Raw genomic sequence first — 22,141 nt, 5'->3', positions numbered from 1 at the left:
CATGATCAGATGACTTAAAATTAATCTTATAACATCAAGTGGTGTGATTTGAACCGTATAAATAATCTAATAGTCAGAATAAATGACTTTCGAGAATATCTTGACCAAGACGCAACCACGAGACCTTGGAAGTGTGACAAGGTCTTCTGACCGTGAACAAAAATTAGTTTTCTAGAATGTGTTGGCCAAGGTTCGACTAGGGCGCGACCAGATCGATGCCTGGTGCGATTTCAGAAATTTACTTCGCAAATGAACAGATGTAACCTTTCGGAAAAGGTATAATTATGTCTATTTAAAGATGGAATTCACTCTAAGAATTTAATAGAAATTTCATCATTCTCTCCTTCCCTTTCTCACATCAAATTTCCACAACTTATATCTTCTTCAAATATGGGTTCTGTTTTCTGCAGAAATAGAATACCATAAATTTATTTCAAATTCTTTTAAGTGTGTTTGTAATTAGATTTCGTTTGTGTATAACGCAAACTTATATGAGAATTATATTTTGGACTTCACTGTATCCTGAAAACGTATTTGTTGACTCAATACACACCAATCTAGTGGAGACAAATAATGTTTTAAGGAAAACGACATTGTAACGTACCTTAAAGTATATTCTGTTCTATAACATTTTCTCTATTTAATTCTTACATTCTTTTTTATGTTTAAGTCAAGACAGAAGGAGGGAGTAAGTAATACGATAACAATGCAACATAAGTTTTTGTGCCCTCCCATACCTTCCCCTTGGAGTTCTAATGGAAGACATCTAGGAGGGTACTCAATAGTAGGAGCCTTAAAGGGTTATATCCTTTTGTCCCTTAGTTAGATCTTAGGTTACATTTTTAATACCAAGTGTTTTTTTTTTGCCTCCTTAGCTCTAGAAACTATTTTATGCTCATCAATTACTGTTATAGGATCACATAAAAATGACTTATAATAATTTATAATGATTTAGAGAGTAAACGATAATCACATAAATATTGTTAATTAAATTATCGAAATATAAAAGATTATTTACCTTTATACATGTGTGTTATGTATGCTTCCAATAATCAAAGATTAATCCAACTTAGAACTCATTCCAACACATTAGTATCACAAATGAGTAGAGTTCAATTTTTTCATAGCTAGTTTGTTAGAAAAAAAAATACTTTATTGTTACGATCTATTATCATAATTTTTTTGAGGAACATCTTAATAATCGAAGTTGAGCTCCTATTTTAATGCTTTAAATTTAAATCTTAAAAATAGTTTAAAAAAAACAATGGAATTTATTTTATTTTCTCATAATTATTTGCGAAGATAGATATTAACAAAGAACTAAGGACAGCACGTGGCAAGGCCATAGGGGCATCTTAAGTTTATGCTTTTAATGTGGTATGACTTTTGTTGGCATATGATAAAGTTCTCACGTGATCCAACTCTCTTTCTCCAGCACTTTCTTTGGGTTGGTCGCCTCTATTTTTCTTAAAAAGATGCAATTAATTACCCATCTCATTTCTCTAAAAAAAAAATGCTTCATCATTCTTTTAATAATATTTATTCTTTAATATTTTTGTTACATATATATATATATATATATATATATATATATATATATATAAGCAAGGTAAATATGAACTTTGAAGAATAAAAAATTGAACATTAATGATTTATTGAGCAGCTTGAAAGTTTATGGAATGATTTGATTTGCAATATAAAAATATATTTTTTAAATAATAGCTTTTAAAGTTCATTTTTATTAGATTAAATTGTCCAACTATACAATATTTTATATAATTACTTATGATTTGCAGCTTAAGATTATTAGTTCAAGTCAAATTTCCTCAAAATTACACAGAATTCAAGTATATGAATAGCTATCAAAAATATGTTTTGATTAGACAAGCCTAACATTTACTTCTTAAAAAATGAGATACTCTCACCTTGGAAGTTTTTTTTTTTTTTCAGATCAACATAAAATCTTGATGAGTAATTCAAAAAGTATCATACCATAAAATACTATACGAAGAATAACCATATTTTTTCAGTGCAAAGAATTACTTACAATATGTACCTTACTAAGTTCACAACCTTAAAATTCAACCATGAGGGAAAAGAAAAACCCCAACATACATATATTGCTATTTAACTTTTTACTGCCTTCTCTCTTGTGTTTAACAATATAAAATATTGTTCTAATAAACATAATAATGGGTCAGTAATACTCTGGAACATGAATATCCAACGAACCATATGGGAAAGAATTTAATCTTGGAGAAGATATCCATGAGAATGAAATTTCTAATAAAAACATCAAGTAGCATAGGAGCGAAAACTGTGAAAATCATGTTCTTGAAAATGCTAAAATATCTCGCAAACCAAATTATCCTTGAAGAGCCTCACTACTCATCTGGGGAAGTTGTGGGCTTTGTCATAGGAGATGGCATCGCACCCATGATAAATAGGGCTTGTCGGTATTTTAAATGAGCCGAAGGCTCACTCCTTGGGTTAGAATAAGCAGAATAAAACAATGTCCAAGAAAGTTGGTCCATTACACAAAAACCATGACTGGATTTGCAAATATCCCTTGCTCAAAACAGCATTGTTCATGGTGAGGTTAAGTTCACAAGAAGCCATCATACAAGTTCAAACTGATATTTCACACGCTCTTAAGCCGATTGCTCATAAGTTGATTCAAGGGCCAGTGCTAGCATGGCCGATGGCCTGGCCGGGCTGGGCCAGCACGGCCTGCAACCTGGAATTTCTGCAAAGAAAACCATCTGACATTTTACCAAATAGAAACCCTCAGCGACTAAAGATGGACATAACATGCATGTCATGTCTGAAAGTTGCCAAACTGACTGCAAACATCAAATAAAAAAGAAACAGTTGATTATCCAATTGACCCTCCTGTGTCGCCTGCTATACAAAGTTCTGTTAGATACATGAAAAACCCTAAAACACCATTTTTAAGATAAAATAAAACTCTCCCACATTGCAAAGGCCTGTATTTCCTATAGTACTTTGTGAGGTTCTCCACTTTTGTGATCCAGATATCAAAGTTGAAGCAGGGGGAGTGCCATCACAACGCCAAAGATAGATAACAGCAGCAACAGCATCCAGGTTGGGATTGGCTGCCTCTTGTTTACTTTGTCCCTCACAGTTTCTACTCTTTTTGGGTGTTCCTCTTGCATAGATTTTCCAAGCTTCTCCAACAAGGGCTGGGAACCTTCCTGGCGTGGTGCTGGAGATACCTGCTCCGAGGCGAGCTGCTCAGAAATCAGCTGCTGCTGCTGCTGCTGGTTGTACTTCTCTACATACTCCGGGAACATTTTCCTGAATGTAGTGCTGTGCATAGAAACCCATGTCAGATGCACATAAAAAGTGTCACGAATCCTGCTCACAAAGAACCTCGTGACAATCAGAAAGCATAGACCAGTGCATACAAAAATTCTAGCAACACTGTAAAGCCACTGTAGCGGACGTACTTCTTACAATTGAAAGCAAGAGAGGTTTTGGCCAGGCGTTGCTTCTCGGCAACAGTAGTTGTAACACTACCAGTGGTAGGACTGTTGTCCATCTGCAAGACAAAAGGTGTAATCAGGTAAAGGGACTCTGGAAATGCTAAAATATTCTTTTACCCTATGTTTGGAAGAGGCCTGGATTTGGATTGATGTGAACTTAGACAAAATATTACACAAACATATGCTGAATTTGTCCAAATCCACCCAAATCCAAATCAAGGCCCGAACTTCATACTTCCAAAATCCAAATGCAACATTAAGGTATAAATAAAGTTATCAAGGTCAATTTCAAAATCTTTAGGTATAAATAAAGTTATCGGGGTCAATTTCAGAATCTCAAAGAAATTGGATGGTTGAACTTTTTCGATCTATTTGAAAAGGCTTGAGCAAAAGATCCATAATAAAGTCAGCTAAGATTCTGTTTTGCAGGAGGAAGAATTAAAGAATTTTTTATTTCACAATTTAAAAAAAAAATTAATTGTGGTACATTTTCCACATATGGCTAAGAAATACCAATGGGGCATCTCCAGCTGTAGGTTCACAAACAGCAAAGTCACAACATTTAAAGCAATGGAAAAAACCAAGTAGAGGAAGACACTCAAAACACTTGGCAAGAACAAATCAGTCTCTACCCCTACCAATATGCAGTTATATACACACAAAATGAGTCTTAACACACACCCTAACAATAAAAAGAAATGTGGATATCAAAGAGATGCTGCACCTAGGGTGTGCATTTGCAGTTTCATCTAAATTGGTCAAAATTTCATTTTAGCCTAATGAAAATATCACCAACAAAAATCACACCAAACAGAATTAACCAACACGTATATAATTGGTTCAGTTGGTGAATTCTGTTAAAATCTGGCTGCAAAAATTAATTAAACTTATTTTTAAATTTAAAATATTAAATTTGACATAAAAAATATTTATTAAAGAATTATACTATAACATGTTACGTAAGTTTTTTTTTTTTATAATAAAAGAAAGTATATTAGATAGAGAAAGACAAGTCACAATGAAAAAGGACAAGAAGTCCACACCGTAAATAAAATAAAATGAAAAATTTTAAATTCAAAATTAACAAATAAACAAGGAACCCCCTCTTCAATCGTTTCCTTCATAATTTACTGAACTCTTCAAGTTAGCTAACTTCCTTCGACCTTTTTTATCTCTATTTTTACACCCATCAAAAACAAACTTAGTTTCCCCTAGGATCACAAAACTTTAAATCCAATTTATCCATGAGATCTTGAACTTCTAAATCCTTCCTTGAAATCTCCTCCATTGATGTTGGTAAAATACCATCCTCGCGCAGCAGCTCATTAACCAAATCCTCATTTTCAAATATACAGACCCCCTTCAATCATTCCAAAAGAGATGGATATACATATGATAAGTCCCCTAGAACGTCAATATAATTAGAAACATATGCATATTGTTCCTTAATTTTATCCAACAATAATGAGCGGACTTCCACACAATCAAACTCACTTAAGGCCATTGCTTTCACCATCTGACAAATTCCCCCCATTTCATTAGCTCCTTTCCTTTGCTAACCCCATCACAAGAATTGCCCGTCCTTTTAGCATTTATGTCTTTCACAATAACTTGCTCTCCTTCTAAATTCTTCTTTAAAATCATTGGCACTATCTCACTACAGTGCTTTCTCTTTTCTTCGGACAATTTTTTCATTTCTGCATCTTGGGCCTGCCCATTATGATTGACCCAATCACCCTTTCCCTTGGGCTGGCCATAAAAAATAGGGCCCTAAAAACTATGGGCCTGTTCAATTAATAAGCCCATTTTATATAAAAATGAGGCTCCTCCTTTTTCCATTAACTTGCCCATATCCAGTACAATATCTAGAGGGACCAGCCCAGAATTTTTATCCTCCTCTTCCCCTGCCGTAACCCTAGCCGCCTCAACTGAGTTACACCATCATCCAAAACCCTAGCTGCCATTGCAGTTTCAGCAAACCCAACTGCCTGGGCAATACGAACGTGCATCTTTTGCTGGAGATCTTCCAACATCGGCTCCCTAGTATCATCGACATGAGCTCAGCTCCACACCGGATAGCACATCTTATCTAACCCATTCGCAGTAACCTGCTTTCCTTGTTGGAACTTGCTTTCACTGCCTTCTTCTTCACCTACCTTCCCTTTCAACAACACTTGAATCCACAATCTGGGCAAAGAAGGGCTCCCCAAAGCGGCTCACAAAGTTGGACCAGCCAACCCCTTTTGCTCGACCAAGAACAAACACAGAGAAAACCTTACCATTCCATCCCAGCCCTAACTCCAAAAACTTCCCCGCCCAAGTCTACTTAGGATCATTTGGAACCACTTATTGAAAGGTACTTTTCTGAAAAAAGTACTTATCTAAAAGTTGTATGGGATTACTTATTATAAGTACTTAGAAAAATATTTTTTCAGAATATATTATTTTTCTAAAAAAAGTAATTTGAAAAAGTGCTTTTTGAAATAAGTACTTATTTAAGTGTAACAAAACACTACTTATTGACACAAGTACTTCCAAAAAAGTATTTTTCTAAACTAAACACTACTTATTGACACAAGTACTTTCAAAAAAGTATTTTTCTGAAAAAAAGCTTATTTTTAAAGACGTTCCAAACATGAGCTTAATCGACACTCAATACAGCATCTTCCCCATTCGGACCTTTCAAGAACCCCTAACCAACCGAACAAAATCTGGAAGACCATTGACAGACCAAAGAACTGCCTCTTTTTTAGAAGTTTAATCCATCTATTCCAAGCAGGACTTTTCTCAAGCACAAACAGAAAATGGATATCTCACCTTGTCCAATCTCAAATCAAAGGTCTTCCCTTCGATCTGAATCATGAACTTTGACATCTCTTGCCTGGAATCGTTTCGCACAAGAGAGGAAAGACATAGCGAGAGCAAAACTCCAATTCTTTTACATATTATATAAAAATAATAAATAAAAATGGAAGTTCAGATAAGTAAGTTAAAAAATTTAAAACGAACCAAATACAACCACAATTTCGAAAATCTTAACAAAAACCAGACCGAATTTCAAAATAAACTGAAGTGAGTTTACCAAAAACTTTCATTTAATTTCCTGTAACCTGTGCATATCTATTAGCGTCATGTCTGGAGGTTTTTTTTTTTATTGTATCAGAATAACTGACAAATACTACACTTTATTGGTAAACCCCACATTAATAGAAAAAAAATTTCAACAATATTTTACAATGAAACAAGAAAAATTATAGGATCTTAAAATGCATACATGGATACAGGCACATTGAGTTAAGAAGTCCACGCAACTTGTGCACTTATGCAAGATAATAGGAGAAAAAGGCAGAGAAAATTTTACAATTGTATTCAGATACATCTTAAGCATTAACATCCATCACAAATACTTGGCAGAAGGCAAGGATTTGTGTGTGCGCATGTGTGTGAGTGAGCGAGTGAATGTGTGTTTGTGTGCCAGAGATATAAAGGGAGAACATTCCAGAATCAATATTTTCTTTTAAAGAAAAACAACCGAGCATCTCATTCTTATCTAACACTCCGCATGCGCTGGGAAAAAATAACATATCTAACTTCATAAATATTCTAATTTAACCTCAGCTGCAAAGTCCATCAGGACACAGCCACTGTTTTTCAGTATTTGAATACAGTTTCAACACAAGCAATTCATGTTTCAAAGTCGGAAAAAACTAATCAGAGAAATTCAGAGGAAAGTATAACTTCTTTGTTCCCAGTCAAAGGTTATGTTTGGTTTGCAGAATGGAGTAAACTACGAACGGAATGATCTTAATATAGGGATGTGTTAGCTGAAAAAAAAAAAAATGTGTAGTAATCACCATAAAGAAAATGACCACACAATTTTTTTAGTAATCCATAACATGAATAAAAAGGAATGATCCCAAATGTGCCTATTCATTCAATTCTGTGTTGGATGGAGTAACTCAAACTTTTGCATAAGTATTAAGGGCAAACATATAGTCTCATCAGGGGTGAAGCTTCAGAGGACGAAACAAATGCTGTCAGAGATTTTTATTTTAGGCAATGAAGGGCTCCTTATTGACCGTCCCTGCAGGAACAGCGAGCTCAGAGTTCTTGATAGGTGCAATGGACAGGAGAGTCTCACATTAGAGATCCCATCTTGCGGGCGAGTCCAGACAGAGCCCTCAACCCTGAGAACCATAGCCCAAGGGCGCCCTTAAACCATGTTCTTTCTGTTTAAAATTTGGAGTCCTGAGCCGAACCAAATATTTTTCCTAACTTGAGCTTGTGCAGTCTGAGTCACAAAGTTGTGGAGGACAAGCAAGATAGAATTACCTCTATTTAGGTTAGTCCACCCATTCCCTTTGTATCCCAAAATAATTTAAATGCACCTCAGTGCACTAGGAATTATCTAGAAGAGGGTTTTTTTCTTTGGACCTATTAGAGGATGAGAAGGATAACCTTGACCCCCAGGATCTCCAGGATGAGATGTACCGAGCTTTGGTTAATTTGAAGGGAGAAAGAATTAGGCTTAGGGAAGGGTATTTGGGGGATAGAATGAAGCTTAAGAAACTGAGGGAGCTGGGTAGGTTGGCATCCCCAGTTGAGTATGATAAAGGCAGAATTCCAGCCAGGGCTTTCTTACATACAAAATGAAGATCCTTTCTTGGAATGTGAAAGGTCTAGATAGAAGGGGTAAAAGAAGAGTGGTTAAGGAACTCATCTCAAAATCCAGTCCTGAAGTTTTTCCTTCGAGAAACTCAACTGAAGAATGTAGATTCATTCCTGATCAGAAGTCTTCGAGACATTAGAAATAGAGGCTGGGCATGTCTTCCTTCGTTGGGGCATCTGGGGGTCAGATTATTATGTGGGATACTGGGATTCTAGAGTAACGTCCGTAAGAAGCCCTTGATGAGTCCTTTTCCTTCTCTGTTCTCCTTAATATTAGAGGTGTACGGGAGTTGTGGTTTACTTCGGTGTATGGGCTGAATGTTGCTTCTTTGAGGGCCCATTTCTTTGAGGATTTGAGGGACATTTTTTGTCTGTGCAACCCTCATTGGGTGGTAGGTGAGGATTTCAATGTGGTTCGCAATGCTAAAGAAGTCCTAGGGAGTTTTAGGACTTCTTCGTCCATGAGGAAGTCAGATTGTTCCATTCAGGAGTGCGGGCTTCGAGATATCCCTATTGATAATGGTTGTTTCACCAAGGAAACTTCTGGGAAAAGCGGGACCTGCTCCCGTATTGACAGACTTTTGCTCAACAATGAATGGGAGGATGCATTCCCTCATCTTGTCCAAAAAATCCTCTCCAAGCATACCTTTGATCACTTTCCTATACTTTTAAAATCCAATCCTATGCAGTAGGGGCCCACTCTTTCCAATTTTAAGAACATGCGGTTAACTCATCCTTCCCTCCATGAAAATGTTAGAAGTTGGTGTATTGAGTATCTGGTGGAGGGTTGAGAGGGTTTTAATTTCTTGAAGAAACTGAAATTCCTAAAATTGAAGCTAAAAGCTAGGAATACAGAGACTTTTGGGAATGTCACAACCGCAAAAAATGGGTTTCCCTCCGAGATTGCAGCTTCAGATAGGTTAGATGAGTGTGGTCTTCTTGAGGAAGAGGGTAGGTGCAGGAAAGGAAGGTCAAGCTTAGAAATGAGTAAGGGATCCTCCTCTTGAGAGAAGACATGAGTTGGTTTCAAAATTCTAGGGTGAAATGGGTGAAGGAGGGGGGTTGCAATTCAGGTTTTTTCCATAAGGTTGCAAATGGGAGGAGAAAAAGTTACATCAAGTAGTTGAGTTTGAACTGTGTCAAGTGGTGAGGGGTAAAACCAAATGGGAGATCACTAATTTCTATAAATCCCTTTTTCGGAGGAAATCCCAAATAGGCCGATGGTGGAAGGCCTTGATTGGAATCCCATCAAGGAGAACTCTGCTCGGTGGTTGGAAAAGCCTTTTGAGGTTGAGGAAATTAAAAGAACAGCTTTTGAAAAGAGTGGAGACAAGGCCCCTGGCGCAGATGGTTTTTCAATGGCTTTCTTTAAAGAAAATTGGGATGTGTTGGAAGCAAATATCCTGAAGTTTTTTTGAAGAGTTTCATCATAAGGGTGTGGTGAATATTAGCACTAATTCAATTTTTATCACCCTTGTCCCTAAGAAGGAGGGAGCTCAAAGAGTTGGCCACTTTAGACCAATTAGCCTTGTCACTAGTCTTTAAAAAAATCCTATTTAAAGTCCTTGCTAATAGACTCAAAATTGTCTTAGGGGAAACTATCATCTTGGCTCAATCCACCTTTATCCATGACAGACATATCTTAGATGCAGTGTTGGTGGCCAACGACGTGATTGAGGAGGGGCAGAAAGGGTATTGTTTCAAAAGTATATTTCGAGAGAGCCTATGATAGTGTCAACTAGGGCTTTTTAGATAAGATGACGGACAAAAAAGGCTTTGTGGATCTGCGGAGAAAGTGGATCAAGGGTTGTTTGACTTTGTCTTATTTGTCTGTTATTGTCAAAGGTCAACCAAGAGATTGGTTCAAGGCCTCTAGGGGTCTTAGACAAGGGACCCACTATCCCCTTTCTTGTTCACCTTAGCTGTTGATACACTTAGTAAGTTGTTCTTTCATGCTCAAGCTTGAGGGCTGATCAGAGGCCTTTGTGTGGGGAGGGAGAATGTGGAGATTTCGCATCTCAAGTTTGCTAATGACTCCCTGCTACTCCTCGAGGACAATTTAGTAAAGTTCAGGAAAGCTATTCTGTTGCTCAAAATCTTTGGAAAGATCTCGGGTCTTAATATCAACTTGTCCAACATTTTTGGTGTAGCTGGCATTAACATGGGTGAGAGGACTTCTTCAGAATTTCAAATTGAGTGCTAGCTGTGAATCCATTCAATGGCCCCTTAATTATCTCGGCCTTACCCTTGGAGGTAATCTGAACTCCAAAAGCTTTTGAGATCCATACTGGAAAAATGGCGGAGGTTGGAGGGTTGGAAGAGGGCTTATGGGCTTTTTTTCCCCTAGGGGTTTGTGCCACTCTCATAAGTGCTTCTCTCTCAAATATTTTAGTTAATCATTTTTCTTTGTTTAGAGTTCCCTCTAGAGTTGCCAAGTCCTTAGAGAGACTGATGCGTAATTTCGGGAATGTGGTATCTAAGAACATCTATCCTATAGATAAATAGCTTGGCTCCCTCTAGAAACTACATTCCCTTTGGCATAAGGTGATAAAGAGTCAGTATAGGATCAAACAGAATGAGTGCGAGACGAGAAGCAGCAGCATTACTCCTCACACTTGTCCTTGGAAATTTTTCTCTCAAGTAGCTAATCAATTCTTTCCTCTTATTCGGTTCAAAGTGGGTAATGGCAAAAGAGTCCGTTTCTGGGGAAATGCATGGGAGGGGGAGACTTCGTCGATGTTAAAGTTCCTCGTCTTTCTAATCTGGTTCTCTTCATAATGCTTCTATTAGTTCTTTCACTTTCTTCTGAGGGACTTTCTTCTTGAGATTTCCATTTTTCTAGGAATCTTAATGAAAGAGAGGTTGTTGACCTCACTAACCTTATTTCCTTGTTGGACCAACACATTCATTCTTCTAGTGAGGATGAGAGAGTGTGGGAGGGGGATTCCTCAAGCATATTTACTAGTGAATCTTTTTTATTTCACCTTTTGAAAACCCATAGCCCTAACCCTTTTCCTTGGAACTGCTTGCTTTGGTGGGCTAAAGTGTCAGGGACGATTCGGGCTTTTGTTTGGACCATGATCTTGGAAAAGATCAACACGCATTATATGCTTCAAAGGAGAAGACCCTATATGGCTCTTAGTCCTAATATGTGCTTCATGTGTTATGAAAATAGTGAGTCAATTGTTCATCTCTTTGTGCATTGTAAGGTCGCATCACAGCTTTGGAATGCCCTTTCTGTTTGGCAGGGAAAGAGCAGGTGGCTCCAGAAAGGTGAAAGATTTGCTTTTGGTTAATTTCAGGGGTTTTGGAAAGAAGATAAATGGCAGAGCTCAAAGGCGGGCGGCTATTTTTTCTATCCTTTGGACCGTGTGGATTAAAAGGAATACAGGATTTTCAGAAGTTGATCTACCTGCTCACGGCTTTTGCAGGATAGGGCAACTTTCCTAGCCTCCTTGTGGGTGCACTCTTTGGGTTTCTTTAAGGTTCTTCCACTGTCAGGCCTTACTAGAGATTGGAAGGCAGCACTCCCCCAGTGGAGTTCTGGATTGTATTCTGCTTTTTCCTTCTTTGGTTTTTTCCGCACCGCTTTTTGGTTTCTTTTCAGCTTTTCTAGTAGGTTGAGGAGGACTCAGCCCTCCAATCATGTAATCCATTTCTCAGGTTTAATAAAATTGTCTTCTTTTTCAATCCAAAAGAAGATCTGTAAGTCATCAAATTCTATTCCATTCCCAGCTCATTCTGTTCCATGACCCAAATGCAATAATGTAATTGGATGTCTGGTCCCAGTGCTTGAAAGTCCAGATTTTAACATGCTAACAAGCCATATAACAATATCAAGAAGTCCACAAAACAACATGTTCAGCTACAAATTCAAGAATTGCGTGTTATCTAACAATAAAAAATAGGAAAACTCAAAAAGGAGGGAAGAAAAAAAAACAAAATAGGCAATGTATAGTCTCATGAATTATATAATATAATACATATTTATATATATAGGCACGCACACATAACACCAAGAAGAACTCACCATGAATGACAGAAGCCCAGTTAGAATGCTGCATTTATGCAACGAACAAGTTAGTGCAGGACACAAAAAACTTTGCAAGGAATGGCAATTCTACACTTTTTATCAATAGCAATGACTATTAGTTTAGATTTGCTTCACCTTGAAACTGACCACATTGGGTTCCAACTTTCTGGATGAACTGGAGAAAAGAGACGAGGCAAAAATAACATCATCTATCAAAGATAGGACAGATTTTCTACCGACATGGGTGAAGCCACATACAGTATACGGGGAGCAATTTTAACCTTTATTTTCAATTTTTTTAAGGAGAATATAGTTAAAAATATATATATATATATATATATATATATATATATATATATGGAAGACTACAAAAAAATTTTAAAATAAAAATTGTCTTCCTATTTGATGGTGTGATCCTCTTATCTTTCAATTCAGATTATATTGCACCCTAGCCCTGGCTTAGTGGCTTCACCCCCGTCTACTGATGAAACTCCAAAAAACTTACAATCGCTCATAGAAAGGCATATTTTCTTTTGTGTCATAAATCGTCCATTGGGAGTAGTCATGCTACAAGGAAGCATAAAACAATCAGAAGTTAGGAGCAACTGCCACTGAAAGTACAAGAGAAGTTTATCCTAAAATATTAAGTAGCCAAAATGCACACTACCTGATCCCAGGAGGTTTAAATGGATACTCTGGAGGAAACTTGATCTTTCCATAGTAATATCCACCTTATCATAATGAATAAAAGAATTTTTTATGAACACAGTTTAAAAAAAAAAAAAATTCGGAATCAATGATGGGAATGAACCAGCAAATGAAAACACAAATTGAAAAAACCTGCAAAAGGAGTTCCTTCACTGCCCTCCAACACATAATCTAGAACATCAAATTAGGTGTATAAACAAAGGTTAGGAACGATCATATAAATGACATAACAATAAGTTGATTAGCAAGTGAAAATATGATTATTGGATGCCATAATTAACAAGGATAAAAATAACTCCACTGCAATGATCACCCCAAGTTAGCTATAGTTAAACTAGACCAAATAGGATATTTACTCATCATATATTTTGCAGCAAAAATAAATGAAGCTATGTTATCAAAACAAGACTCCCTTAGGTAGAAATTGGAATTTTGTGTTAGTCAGAAACTCTACAAGTATAAGATCAACAACAGCACAAATATCCTTTCCTTAGCTCGTGCTTCAAAAAGATGTAAGTAGCAGATGGGACCATTTCGTCAATATAGAAAATCATTCAAATACGCTGATACAAATCTGCAAATAGTAACTAGCTCATTCAGAAACACTGCAGCTTCCTTGCAATATAAATATTTTCTTCAGATAACGGCAGGTTGTTTGACTCAAATGTTTCTAAGGCCTCCATACCCTTAAAACACTCATCCAGATCATGCAACTCCATTCAAGGTGTCTTTGCAACCAGGATTTCCAATTCTGAAGACCACAGAGTTTATCAAGACCAATTGACAGCAAAGATATCAAATAAAATGAGATAGAGACTCATTCGGTCATTAATATCACCTTCATCTACGAGACTTCACCTAATCATGCAATCAACAGTGCCATAGCCCAAAGAGAAAGTGAGTGCAAGAGAGAAATTGGAAAGAGGTGAGGACAGAAAAAGAGGCATGTAGCTTCGCCTTCAGGATCATTTATGGAGGTTGTTTTGTTGTGATCTTATACATTGAATAATGATTAGGCACTCTCTTTACAGGCCTTGAAAGCAATAGATAAAAGACATCTCAAATCAAGCTTGCAAGATAAAATATTTTTAAGTGCCTTATGGTGTGAAACATCAATATAACTGCTTTAATTTCTATATTTAACTTGGATATTAATCCCTTGTGATCCTTCACTTTCCAAATTTGATTTTTATTTCTAAAAGGTATACCAAATTTAAAAATTCAGTCAATTACCATCACTGATTTAATTAAATAACAAAAAACATCTTTTGACCGAAAAACAGAAGTATCGCTAAGTAAGGATGTACAAAAAAAAAGGAGAATAAGGAATCCTCCTAAAAATATGGAGAGAACTAAAATAGAAAATAACAGGTAAATAACAGTCAATACAAAACAGCCAACCAATCACATTAGATATCCTCAAAACACATTCCTTCGAACAACCTGCAGCAACAAAAAAGAAGCCAAATACTGAATCTTATCCCAAACCAAAACCAAGAAATCTTCCTCTTCAAAATGCGAGTGTTCCCATCCATCCAAATACCAACACATCATATAACCCACATCTCCAAAAGGCTGACCTATTTTTCCTCCTGCCTAAATCAAAAAATGAAATGGCCAAATGTTTGATTGCATTAATTTTAAAGATATAGACAAATATAATTGGCTGCAAAGTTCTTTATGTATCCATACCCATGCTGCACACTAGGAATGCACCAAACTCTAGCTAACATTGGTTCAATTCATAAGATAACTATAGCACGCCCTACTGCATACATCACGTTTTAGTCTTTTAGAATAAAAGGGATGAGAATATACCATTTTTTCATTCCATTTGAGGCCATCCCAAGAAACATCCCCAACCAAGCAACAGTCAATCAATCAGCCCACAATGACAAAACCATGAATGTGAACTGATCAAATAAGCCAGCAATTAAGTGGCAACTAACAAGTTAAAATTTATAGTAATATATAATGGGAAACCCTTTTTTGATGTTCCCTTCAATATTTCCAAAAGTATCTGCTAGAAACCTATACAAATAATTATATTACAATTTTCAAAACAATGGAGCACTGCCCCCAGATATCTTACAATTGTTCTTTCTTTCTTTTTCACTATTTTATGTATTTAAAAAAAAAAAGTAAGAGTTTAGGGGCTGTTTGGTATCATTTCTGTTTTCTGTTTTTGTTTTCTTTCTTCTAAAGCAAAGAAACAGGTTATGAGCTTTTGTTTATGTTTTTAGTTTTCTTTTTTTATTGTCAGTCTTCACAAAAACCGAACCCAGTTATTGTGGCAACCTGTTGCTAGTGTTTTAATATCCAAAATTGAATTTTGTGATTAAATCATTCATTCTATACATAATTTTTAATTAAAAATAAAACAAAATGACCATGTAAATTTTAAACATTATTAAATAAAAGTATCCATAAAATTACTACAAATTTGGGGAAAATCATTCCAAAAATCATTTTAACCAATGTTCAATTGTCGTGTGTAAGGATTGTTCTTGGAGCACTGAAAAGTGAGTTTATAAATATAATAATTAAATAAAAATAATTGCAATTCATTCTATTCTTTTTATAATCTATTCTAAATTGTATACTTTTGCATTTTTATTTTTTTAATCAAATTTTTAATTTTTAAATGGTTAAAGGATAAATAAACATAAATCATTTCAATTTTTTTTAGTTTTGAAAATAATACGCAAATAGGCTGCTAGCTTCAGTTTTTAGTTTTAGTTTTTGGCTTTCAATTTTTGTTTGTTTTCATTTCCATAATTTTTTTACAATTATACCAAACAAACCTAATGTTTGTAAATATGCAAAAGTTCTACAAATGACTTTAGAAGTATGTTCATTAATCTCATGATGCACAAATTATATTTCTACCATACAAACTGTTTCTTTTTATGCATGAATATTTTTATTAACATGATGAATTAAAATTTGTACACATCAAGGGTGTCCTTTTGCCAGTCTTTACGAGTTCACATGATCCATCCCACAACATTGTTTGCATGATGCCAAAAGATTTAATTTGATAGCTTGCTTTGGAATTCACGATTATGCATAAACCAAAAATATATTATTTAAGGTCCTACCATTCCGATGATCATCCCAAAATTCCTGCTTCTCTGCCGGAAGTTAAAAACGAAAAGATAAGCAATATACAATATTCTACAGTCCCCACCTGTTAATCATTAGATTTAAAGTCTAAATACCACTTATTTGATAGACAAACATGATATACTAGACATTATACATTTGTTCAACAACGTGAAATCTTACAAGAACAAAGAGGTCTTTTCTTCCCTTTCTCATGCTACACATCTAGATTCTAGAGTAGACATTGTAAGCAAGAAATTCATTGAAGAAATGAATATAGAAATGCAACTTACGCCACTCTAGAATGTCATTCGGGGAAGGGCGGGCAACTACATGTGGAACTGGTTCCTACAAGATTACAAAAGGCAGAGTTAATGTCACTGGTAACACAAGAGGAAAGAAGATCCAGCATAAGAAAAAACAAAACCAAAAAATATTTAAAAATCTCAAGCAGCATCAAAATATTGCAAAAACTCCAGTATAATTAGCAAGACAATGGTAAATAGATAAAATAGGAAGATATTTACTGTGAACATTAAGGAAATATATCATACAATATTATGAACTTATTGCTTTTGACGCAATAAAGGAAACAGTTAAGTAGAAAATATACTTTACAAAGTGCTCTGTATTCCTTCTGAAGGCGCTTAATACAGGATTTGTCCGCCATCTCACAGCGTCCAAATGGAACTAAAACAAAGTTGAGAATATGCCTTTTTATTTCTTTGACCACCAAAACTACGATTTTTTAGGCTGATAAACAAAAGAAATGGTAAGATGACTATAAATTAGGTTAGAAACTGTTCAACAAATAAAATTTCAGTGTCATAACATTTATCATTCAAAATAATACTTAAAAACGGGGTGCCGTCAGGCCACAAAGCTCCCTGCTCTGCCAAGAGGTGGGGGGGTCATCACACTGTGCGCAGCCCTACCCCAGCCTTTATGCAGAAAGGCTGTTTCCTTGGACTCAAACCCAAGACCAACCAGTAACAAAGCAGCAACCTTACCGTGGATCCAAGGCCCACCCTCTATTCAAAAGAATACTTGACAATATGAAAACTAATCTTGCCCATCTGTTGCAAAAAAGAAACAAAAGCTTTTTTCGTGAGGAAAATTTAGCAGGTAGAAGAATGATGAAAAGCTAATCGACATTTTTATGAAGTTGGCCATATCCCATATATCATGGATTGGAAATCCTTTATTTGAGGAATGAAAAGACACAGAATAACATCAGTTATTTACTTGTCTTATAATTATGGATCACATCATGTATGGTTAAGTTCCAACTTCCAACACACAAAGATCCAAGTTCCAAAGTTTTGCCTTAGATGAGATATCCTCGATGTGCCCTTTAAAAATTTTCATATTTAAAAAAAAGAAAAAAGGCAAACGGTTAGGATTACTTAGATAAATGAGTCAATGGCATTAGATTATAATAGTATAAAAATATTTTTTTACACGAGGCGAAAGAAGCAAAAGAAAAAAATTTTGAAAATCTTTCAAACAATAACATTAACTTCACTCTAAAATTGCAAAACACAAACAAACATGCATACTGTACTTACCCCTCATATTGACCATACACTAAATGTTCCACATCATTTATAGCACGTTTATCATACTACACAATTAATATGCAATATGCATTGGCACCTGGCAGTGCAAATAGTTTTGCTTATAAAATGCATCACATAACAGACATTATATCAAGTATCCAACTTGACAACTATATATATGAAAACCTTTTATTATGACATGGATACAAGAAAACTGATTTCAAAAGAGAACAAAATTTGTGCAAAGGCCAAATTCATATGCATATGTTTTGCCGTCTGTTGGGGAGAAGAGAGAGAGAGATGGGAAAAAAAAATCTTTACAGAAAAACCTTTACAGAGATAAAAGTAGAATTGAACAGGGCCAGAATAACAAAAAAAAGAACAGAGAAAAAAAAAACAAAAACAAAACACAATCAAAAAATTAAGGCAACGAAGCCATCCAATCACACAAGTAGACAGGAATTATTTTTTAAAAATCAGTGTCTTAGTCAAATAGCTCCATATCAATTTGATAAAGACTGGACTCAGAGAAGACATGCACATGCTTGTAACAAGTCATTGGCACAGAGCTTCCAATTAACAATTAACATCGACCTGGCAAACCCAGAAAAGGGAAACAAGAAAGAAAATCAGGGTGAAGATCCACCCAACAGACATAAACCTTAATGAAAGAGAAGATGCAGACCTCAATTCGGAAGCCTAAGTTGGAATATTTGAACAAATTTTGAGCGGGACATGGTAAAATTATGGTCAAATATGTCTTAAGGTTCATGCATATTATAAATTTTATATGATTCTAATCAAAGAGAAAAGGTCCCCTTTATCAATGATCCATTATCCCCATTAAAGCCCCAGCAGTTTAAGTGATTAAAAAAATGAAATATGCAGTACAGAAAGCTCCCACAACATATTAGGGACTTCAATTGGCACAATAACAAGAAAAGAAATAAATCTTTTGATACGCAAGTGTATGCCATTAAAAGCATCAAGAGGTACAATCAATTGTACACAAATAAAACTACAGAGAAAAGAAATATCAAAAACAACAACAGCCTAACAGAGGCAAAGTATCCAAAATATGAAAAAAAAATCAAAAATCAAAAGTCAAAAATCATAAATCAAAAAATTTAAAAATTGAAAAATTTTAAAAATTATTTTTTTAAAAAAAAACACACACTCAAGTAAGAAAGCATATTTCCCTTCCATCGCGCAGGGGGGGGGGGGGGGGGGGGGGGCCCCGTTGCAAACAAAAAAGAACACCCTTCTTTTAAATTTCTCAATTGAAGGCTCTTAACCCTTCAAAAAGTTCTCCAATACCTCTCTCACCAAATAGGCCCCCATGATGGCATGAGGAACTCTATTGCAAAGATATCAAATCCACCCTTGCCTCATACTCTTACCTGCCCAAGCATTTTTTAGCTAACAACTAACAAGAATGACTTTGCAGCCAACAAAATAGAAACAAAAGAATTGGCTTTCCTCTCAAATCAATACAATAGTCACGAACAAATGTTGGATGAAAACCTAGAAACCATCATTTAGATTTTGATTTCCAATCTTCTACTTGACATATAAAGTTCATCACTTGTATATACACATAAAGTTCATCAATTATTTATATCTATCCATAGCAAATAAATACCATAAATCAAAAATTGGTTCTACTAAATCACTCATAAAAATTTACAAATTTGCTGCCCCACAGACGTAATCAGTGAAATAGTTTGTCGGTGTGAATTAACATTGTTTATTTTTCCCCAAATTTTATGTCACAATATGGACCATCATTTGCCTCATGCCGCAACCACCGATTAGCTTGCTTTTGGACAAGTGGTGGAATCTTGTCAACCTGCCTCTTCCCCAGGCTGAGAACTTCATATGTTATCGTCAGAATTTTAAACCCCCCCCCCCCCCCCCCGGGCAAAAAAAATCCTGTAAAATACAATATCTTCAATGTTTTCTTAAAAAAAAAAGAGGAAACACATGATTACGTCCAATGACACCACCAGACAAATATGTCAACTAGAAAAAAAATTTCCAACAGCCCCTCAGCCGAAGCACAGAGCACAGCCCATTACATCACAATTAGGTATGAATAAATGAAGAAGGCTACTGCAGGTGGGCTAACTCCTTTAATCAAACCCATGAAGGTCTTTCCAACCAATCCAGGTATGAATTGGGACTGAGAAGCACGAAATAGGACGTCAACTTTACTGGAGGAACAAGCCCTACATTCACTGGATCCGCAAGCAATCCAATTAGGAACATCAAAACCTAGGGCTATGTCCAGCAAAGTAACATTGTTTCCAAATCACACCAAGACGATCCCAACATATAGAGTTGATTTTCATTGCACCACCACCCACCCCCCCCCCCCAACCAAAAAAATTTTGTTCCAATCTCACGATTACCGTAACCAAAATTACAGGGTATTCAAGCACGACTCAGACAGATAAATATCAAACGGGAAGGTCCACAAGAGAACTCATCAGACGACCCCAGATCAATCACCAACAACACAAACGAAAAGCCCACCAAGCCAAACAAAAATACATCCACATAAGCTCCAAAAATGGAGGAAAGAAATCAAATTTCTCACAATTAAAACCACGAAAATACAAAAACGAAGGGCAAAATAAAATGAATTTTTCACAAAACAGAGTCACCTGAGATCGCTTTTCCGTTCTCAGCGACGATGATCTTCAACTGTTGACCAAAGAAGAGATGAATTGATCGAGGAAACGATTCCAACAAGAGCACAAATTCAAAAGATGGGTTTGAATTCGAGATTTGGGCTTTAGATTTGAGGCCTTCGACCGAGGCAAATGAGCTCTGGCGATTAAGCGCGCCTCGATAGACACTTCCCACTGGTGCGTCTAGAGTTCTCAAGAGACCGGCAGGCAGAGAGGAGCGCCCCACGCCTTCTCCGATGTGTTTTAGTCGGGTCCTCCGGGCCACACCCACTGTGCCACGTAATGGTCTAACCCGTACCCGGAATTTCGGACTCGAATCGACTCCGCTACTTACGTTACGTTTCTTAGGGTTTGGATTAAAGATTTTAGGGAGGAAAAGAAAAGGAAAGAAAATTAAAGGAGAAATTTATTTTTTTTTTATATTTTTCTTCTTTAGGAGATATTATTAAAAATAAAAATTTATTTTAATATAATTAAAATTTATTAAAAAATAAATATTACTGATGTGTGAAATTAAAATTTTGTTTATAAATTTAATATATTTTCCTTTTTTTTCTTTTTTATTATAACAAAGCATGAAAATAAGGATTTTTTGATATTTTTCTTCCCCTTTTTTAATATTTTCTGAGTTTCAAAGCGGGACCTAAAAGAAACTCGTTTTTCCAAGTTCCACCTGTCAAGTTTTTAACCTCGTGAATAAAATCCAAAGCACATCTAAATATATAAATCATTTTGGGGGCTTGTGATAATTGATAAATATCATATTTATTCAATTAGATTTTTTTTTTGGGTTCGTCCCGGGTATCCACCTACCGTCAACGACGTCCGTTTTACGGTCCGTCGCACCGGCCAGCGACTAATCCCACGCCCTGCAGTGCAGCCCCACACACCACAGAGATGCAAATTTCAGGCGCCCAGCAGCAGACTCGAACCCGGGGTGCCAGGATTAGGCTCACCTCGTGAAAGGAAACGCCCGAAGTCCGCTCTGCCAACTGAGCTCAGCCCTGGGGGTATTCAATTAGATTTTTGTTGTATTTGGAAGTGTGAATTTCGAACGTTGGATTTGGATTTGGATTTGGATTTGAATTTGGGTGAATTTGAAAATTTTTTAATACAATTTTATATAAACATTTTATTCAAATCTGTGCAACTCCAAATAAGGGCTTAACTTTATGTAATTTAAAATTCAAATTATAAACTTTATCTTCACAAATACACTTAGAATATACACTACCCTCTAAGGAAACATAGGAGAAAAAAGGGGGGTTACATTATCAGCTATTTATGAGGGGTTTTTTTATTTATCTTTACTATTAGCTAAAGAAAGCATGATTATTTTTAATATTTCAAAAATGTTCTCTTATTTTATAAATTTTGTTAAAAATATATATTTTATTTATCAAGCAATTTAGTAAAACTAAATATAATACGTGATTACAAATAATCAACATGGCTCTCTTAATTTTTTGTGCACACCATATAAATTATTTGTAGCTAAGTTGAGAAACATGTGCATTGCTTGTGGACTCATGCTCGTGACTCCTACTATTAATTAAGAGAATAGAATAATTTTTAATCTTCTTTTTTTCTCTTCTTGTTCTAAAAATATCCTCAATCTCAGAAATTATTTTTTAGTTGCAAAATTTATAAATCATGATTAAATAAGAAATTTGAAAAAATAATGTTACCTTCTCATTATCTCCTAAAACTAGAAAAATATAGAAAAAAAAAATGCAGAGTCGACAGCTAGTGATTATGGATAGTGAGGGGTATTTTGAATTTGAAAATTAAAATTAGGAACTAAGACTCAAGTCACCCACTTTAAATGCAACAATAACAAAGAGAAATGGAGGAGAAGAAGAAGAAGAA

The 22,141-nt window shown here is 35.6% G+C and overlaps 1 protein-coding gene across 8 annotated transcripts; it reads right to left on the bottom strand.

Moving 5' to 3' along the window:
• Window positions 1–2,743: 2,743 nt before the first annotated feature.
• LOC131165495 (probable ubiquitin-conjugating enzyme E2 33) lies at window positions 2,744–20,616 on the bottom strand. 8 transcript variants are annotated; one of them, XM_058123367.1, is made up of 12 exons: window positions 20,246–20,545; window positions 17,266–17,372; window positions 17,031–17,096; window positions 16,634–16,710; window positions 16,314–16,368; window positions 13,048–13,086; window positions 12,875–12,938; window positions 12,713–12,774; window positions 12,343–12,382; window positions 12,205–12,232; window positions 3,471–3,562; window positions 2,744–3,330 (listed from the first exon to the last, which is right to left on the bottom strand). In XM_058123367.1, exons 4-12 carry the CDS (start codon window positions 16,688–16,690, stop codon window positions 3,039–3,041), a joined length of 729 nt encoding a protein of 242 aa, XP_057979350.1. In that variant the 5' UTR covers window positions 16,691–16,710; window positions 17,031–17,096; window positions 17,266–17,372; window positions 20,246–20,545; the 3' UTR covers window positions 2,744–3,038. The 8 variants fall into 8 exon arrangements, with proteins under 8 accessions (XP_057979350.1, XP_057979346.1, XP_057979345.1 ...); XM_058123363.1 differs by having other exon boundaries at window positions 16,634–16,773; window positions 16,874–17,096; window positions 20,246–20,541; XM_058123362.1 differs by having other exon boundaries at window positions 16,634–16,773; window positions 20,246–20,541.
• Window positions 20,617–22,141: the final 1,525 nt, after the last annotated feature.

The sequence above is a fragment of the Malania oleifera genome, chromosome 10 (genome assembly GCF_029873635.1).
Source record: "Malania oleifera isolate guangnan ecotype guangnan chromosome 10, ASM2987363v1, whole genome shotgun sequence".
Taxonomy (NCBI): domain Eukaryota; kingdom Viridiplantae; phylum Streptophyta; class Magnoliopsida; order Santalales; family Ximeniaceae; genus Malania; species Malania oleifera.
The sequence above is the reverse complement of the archived record's forward strand: the minus strand, read 5'-3'. Positions and strand labels throughout refer to the sequence as shown.

Coding starts and splice junctions, on each gene's coding strand:
- LOC131165495 (XM_058123368.1), bottom strand. CDS start 16,690: ATGGCGGACAAATCCTGTATTAAGCGCCTTCAGAAGGAATACAGAGCA. Junction 12,939..13,047: donor TGAAGGAACTCCTTTTGCAG/GTTTTTTCAATT, acceptor CATTATGATAAG/GTGGATATTACTATGGAAAG. Junction 3,563..12,204: donor CTGGGCTTCTGTCATTCATG/GTGAGTTCTTCT, acceptor TTTGTCTTGCAG/ATGGACAACAGTCCTACCAC.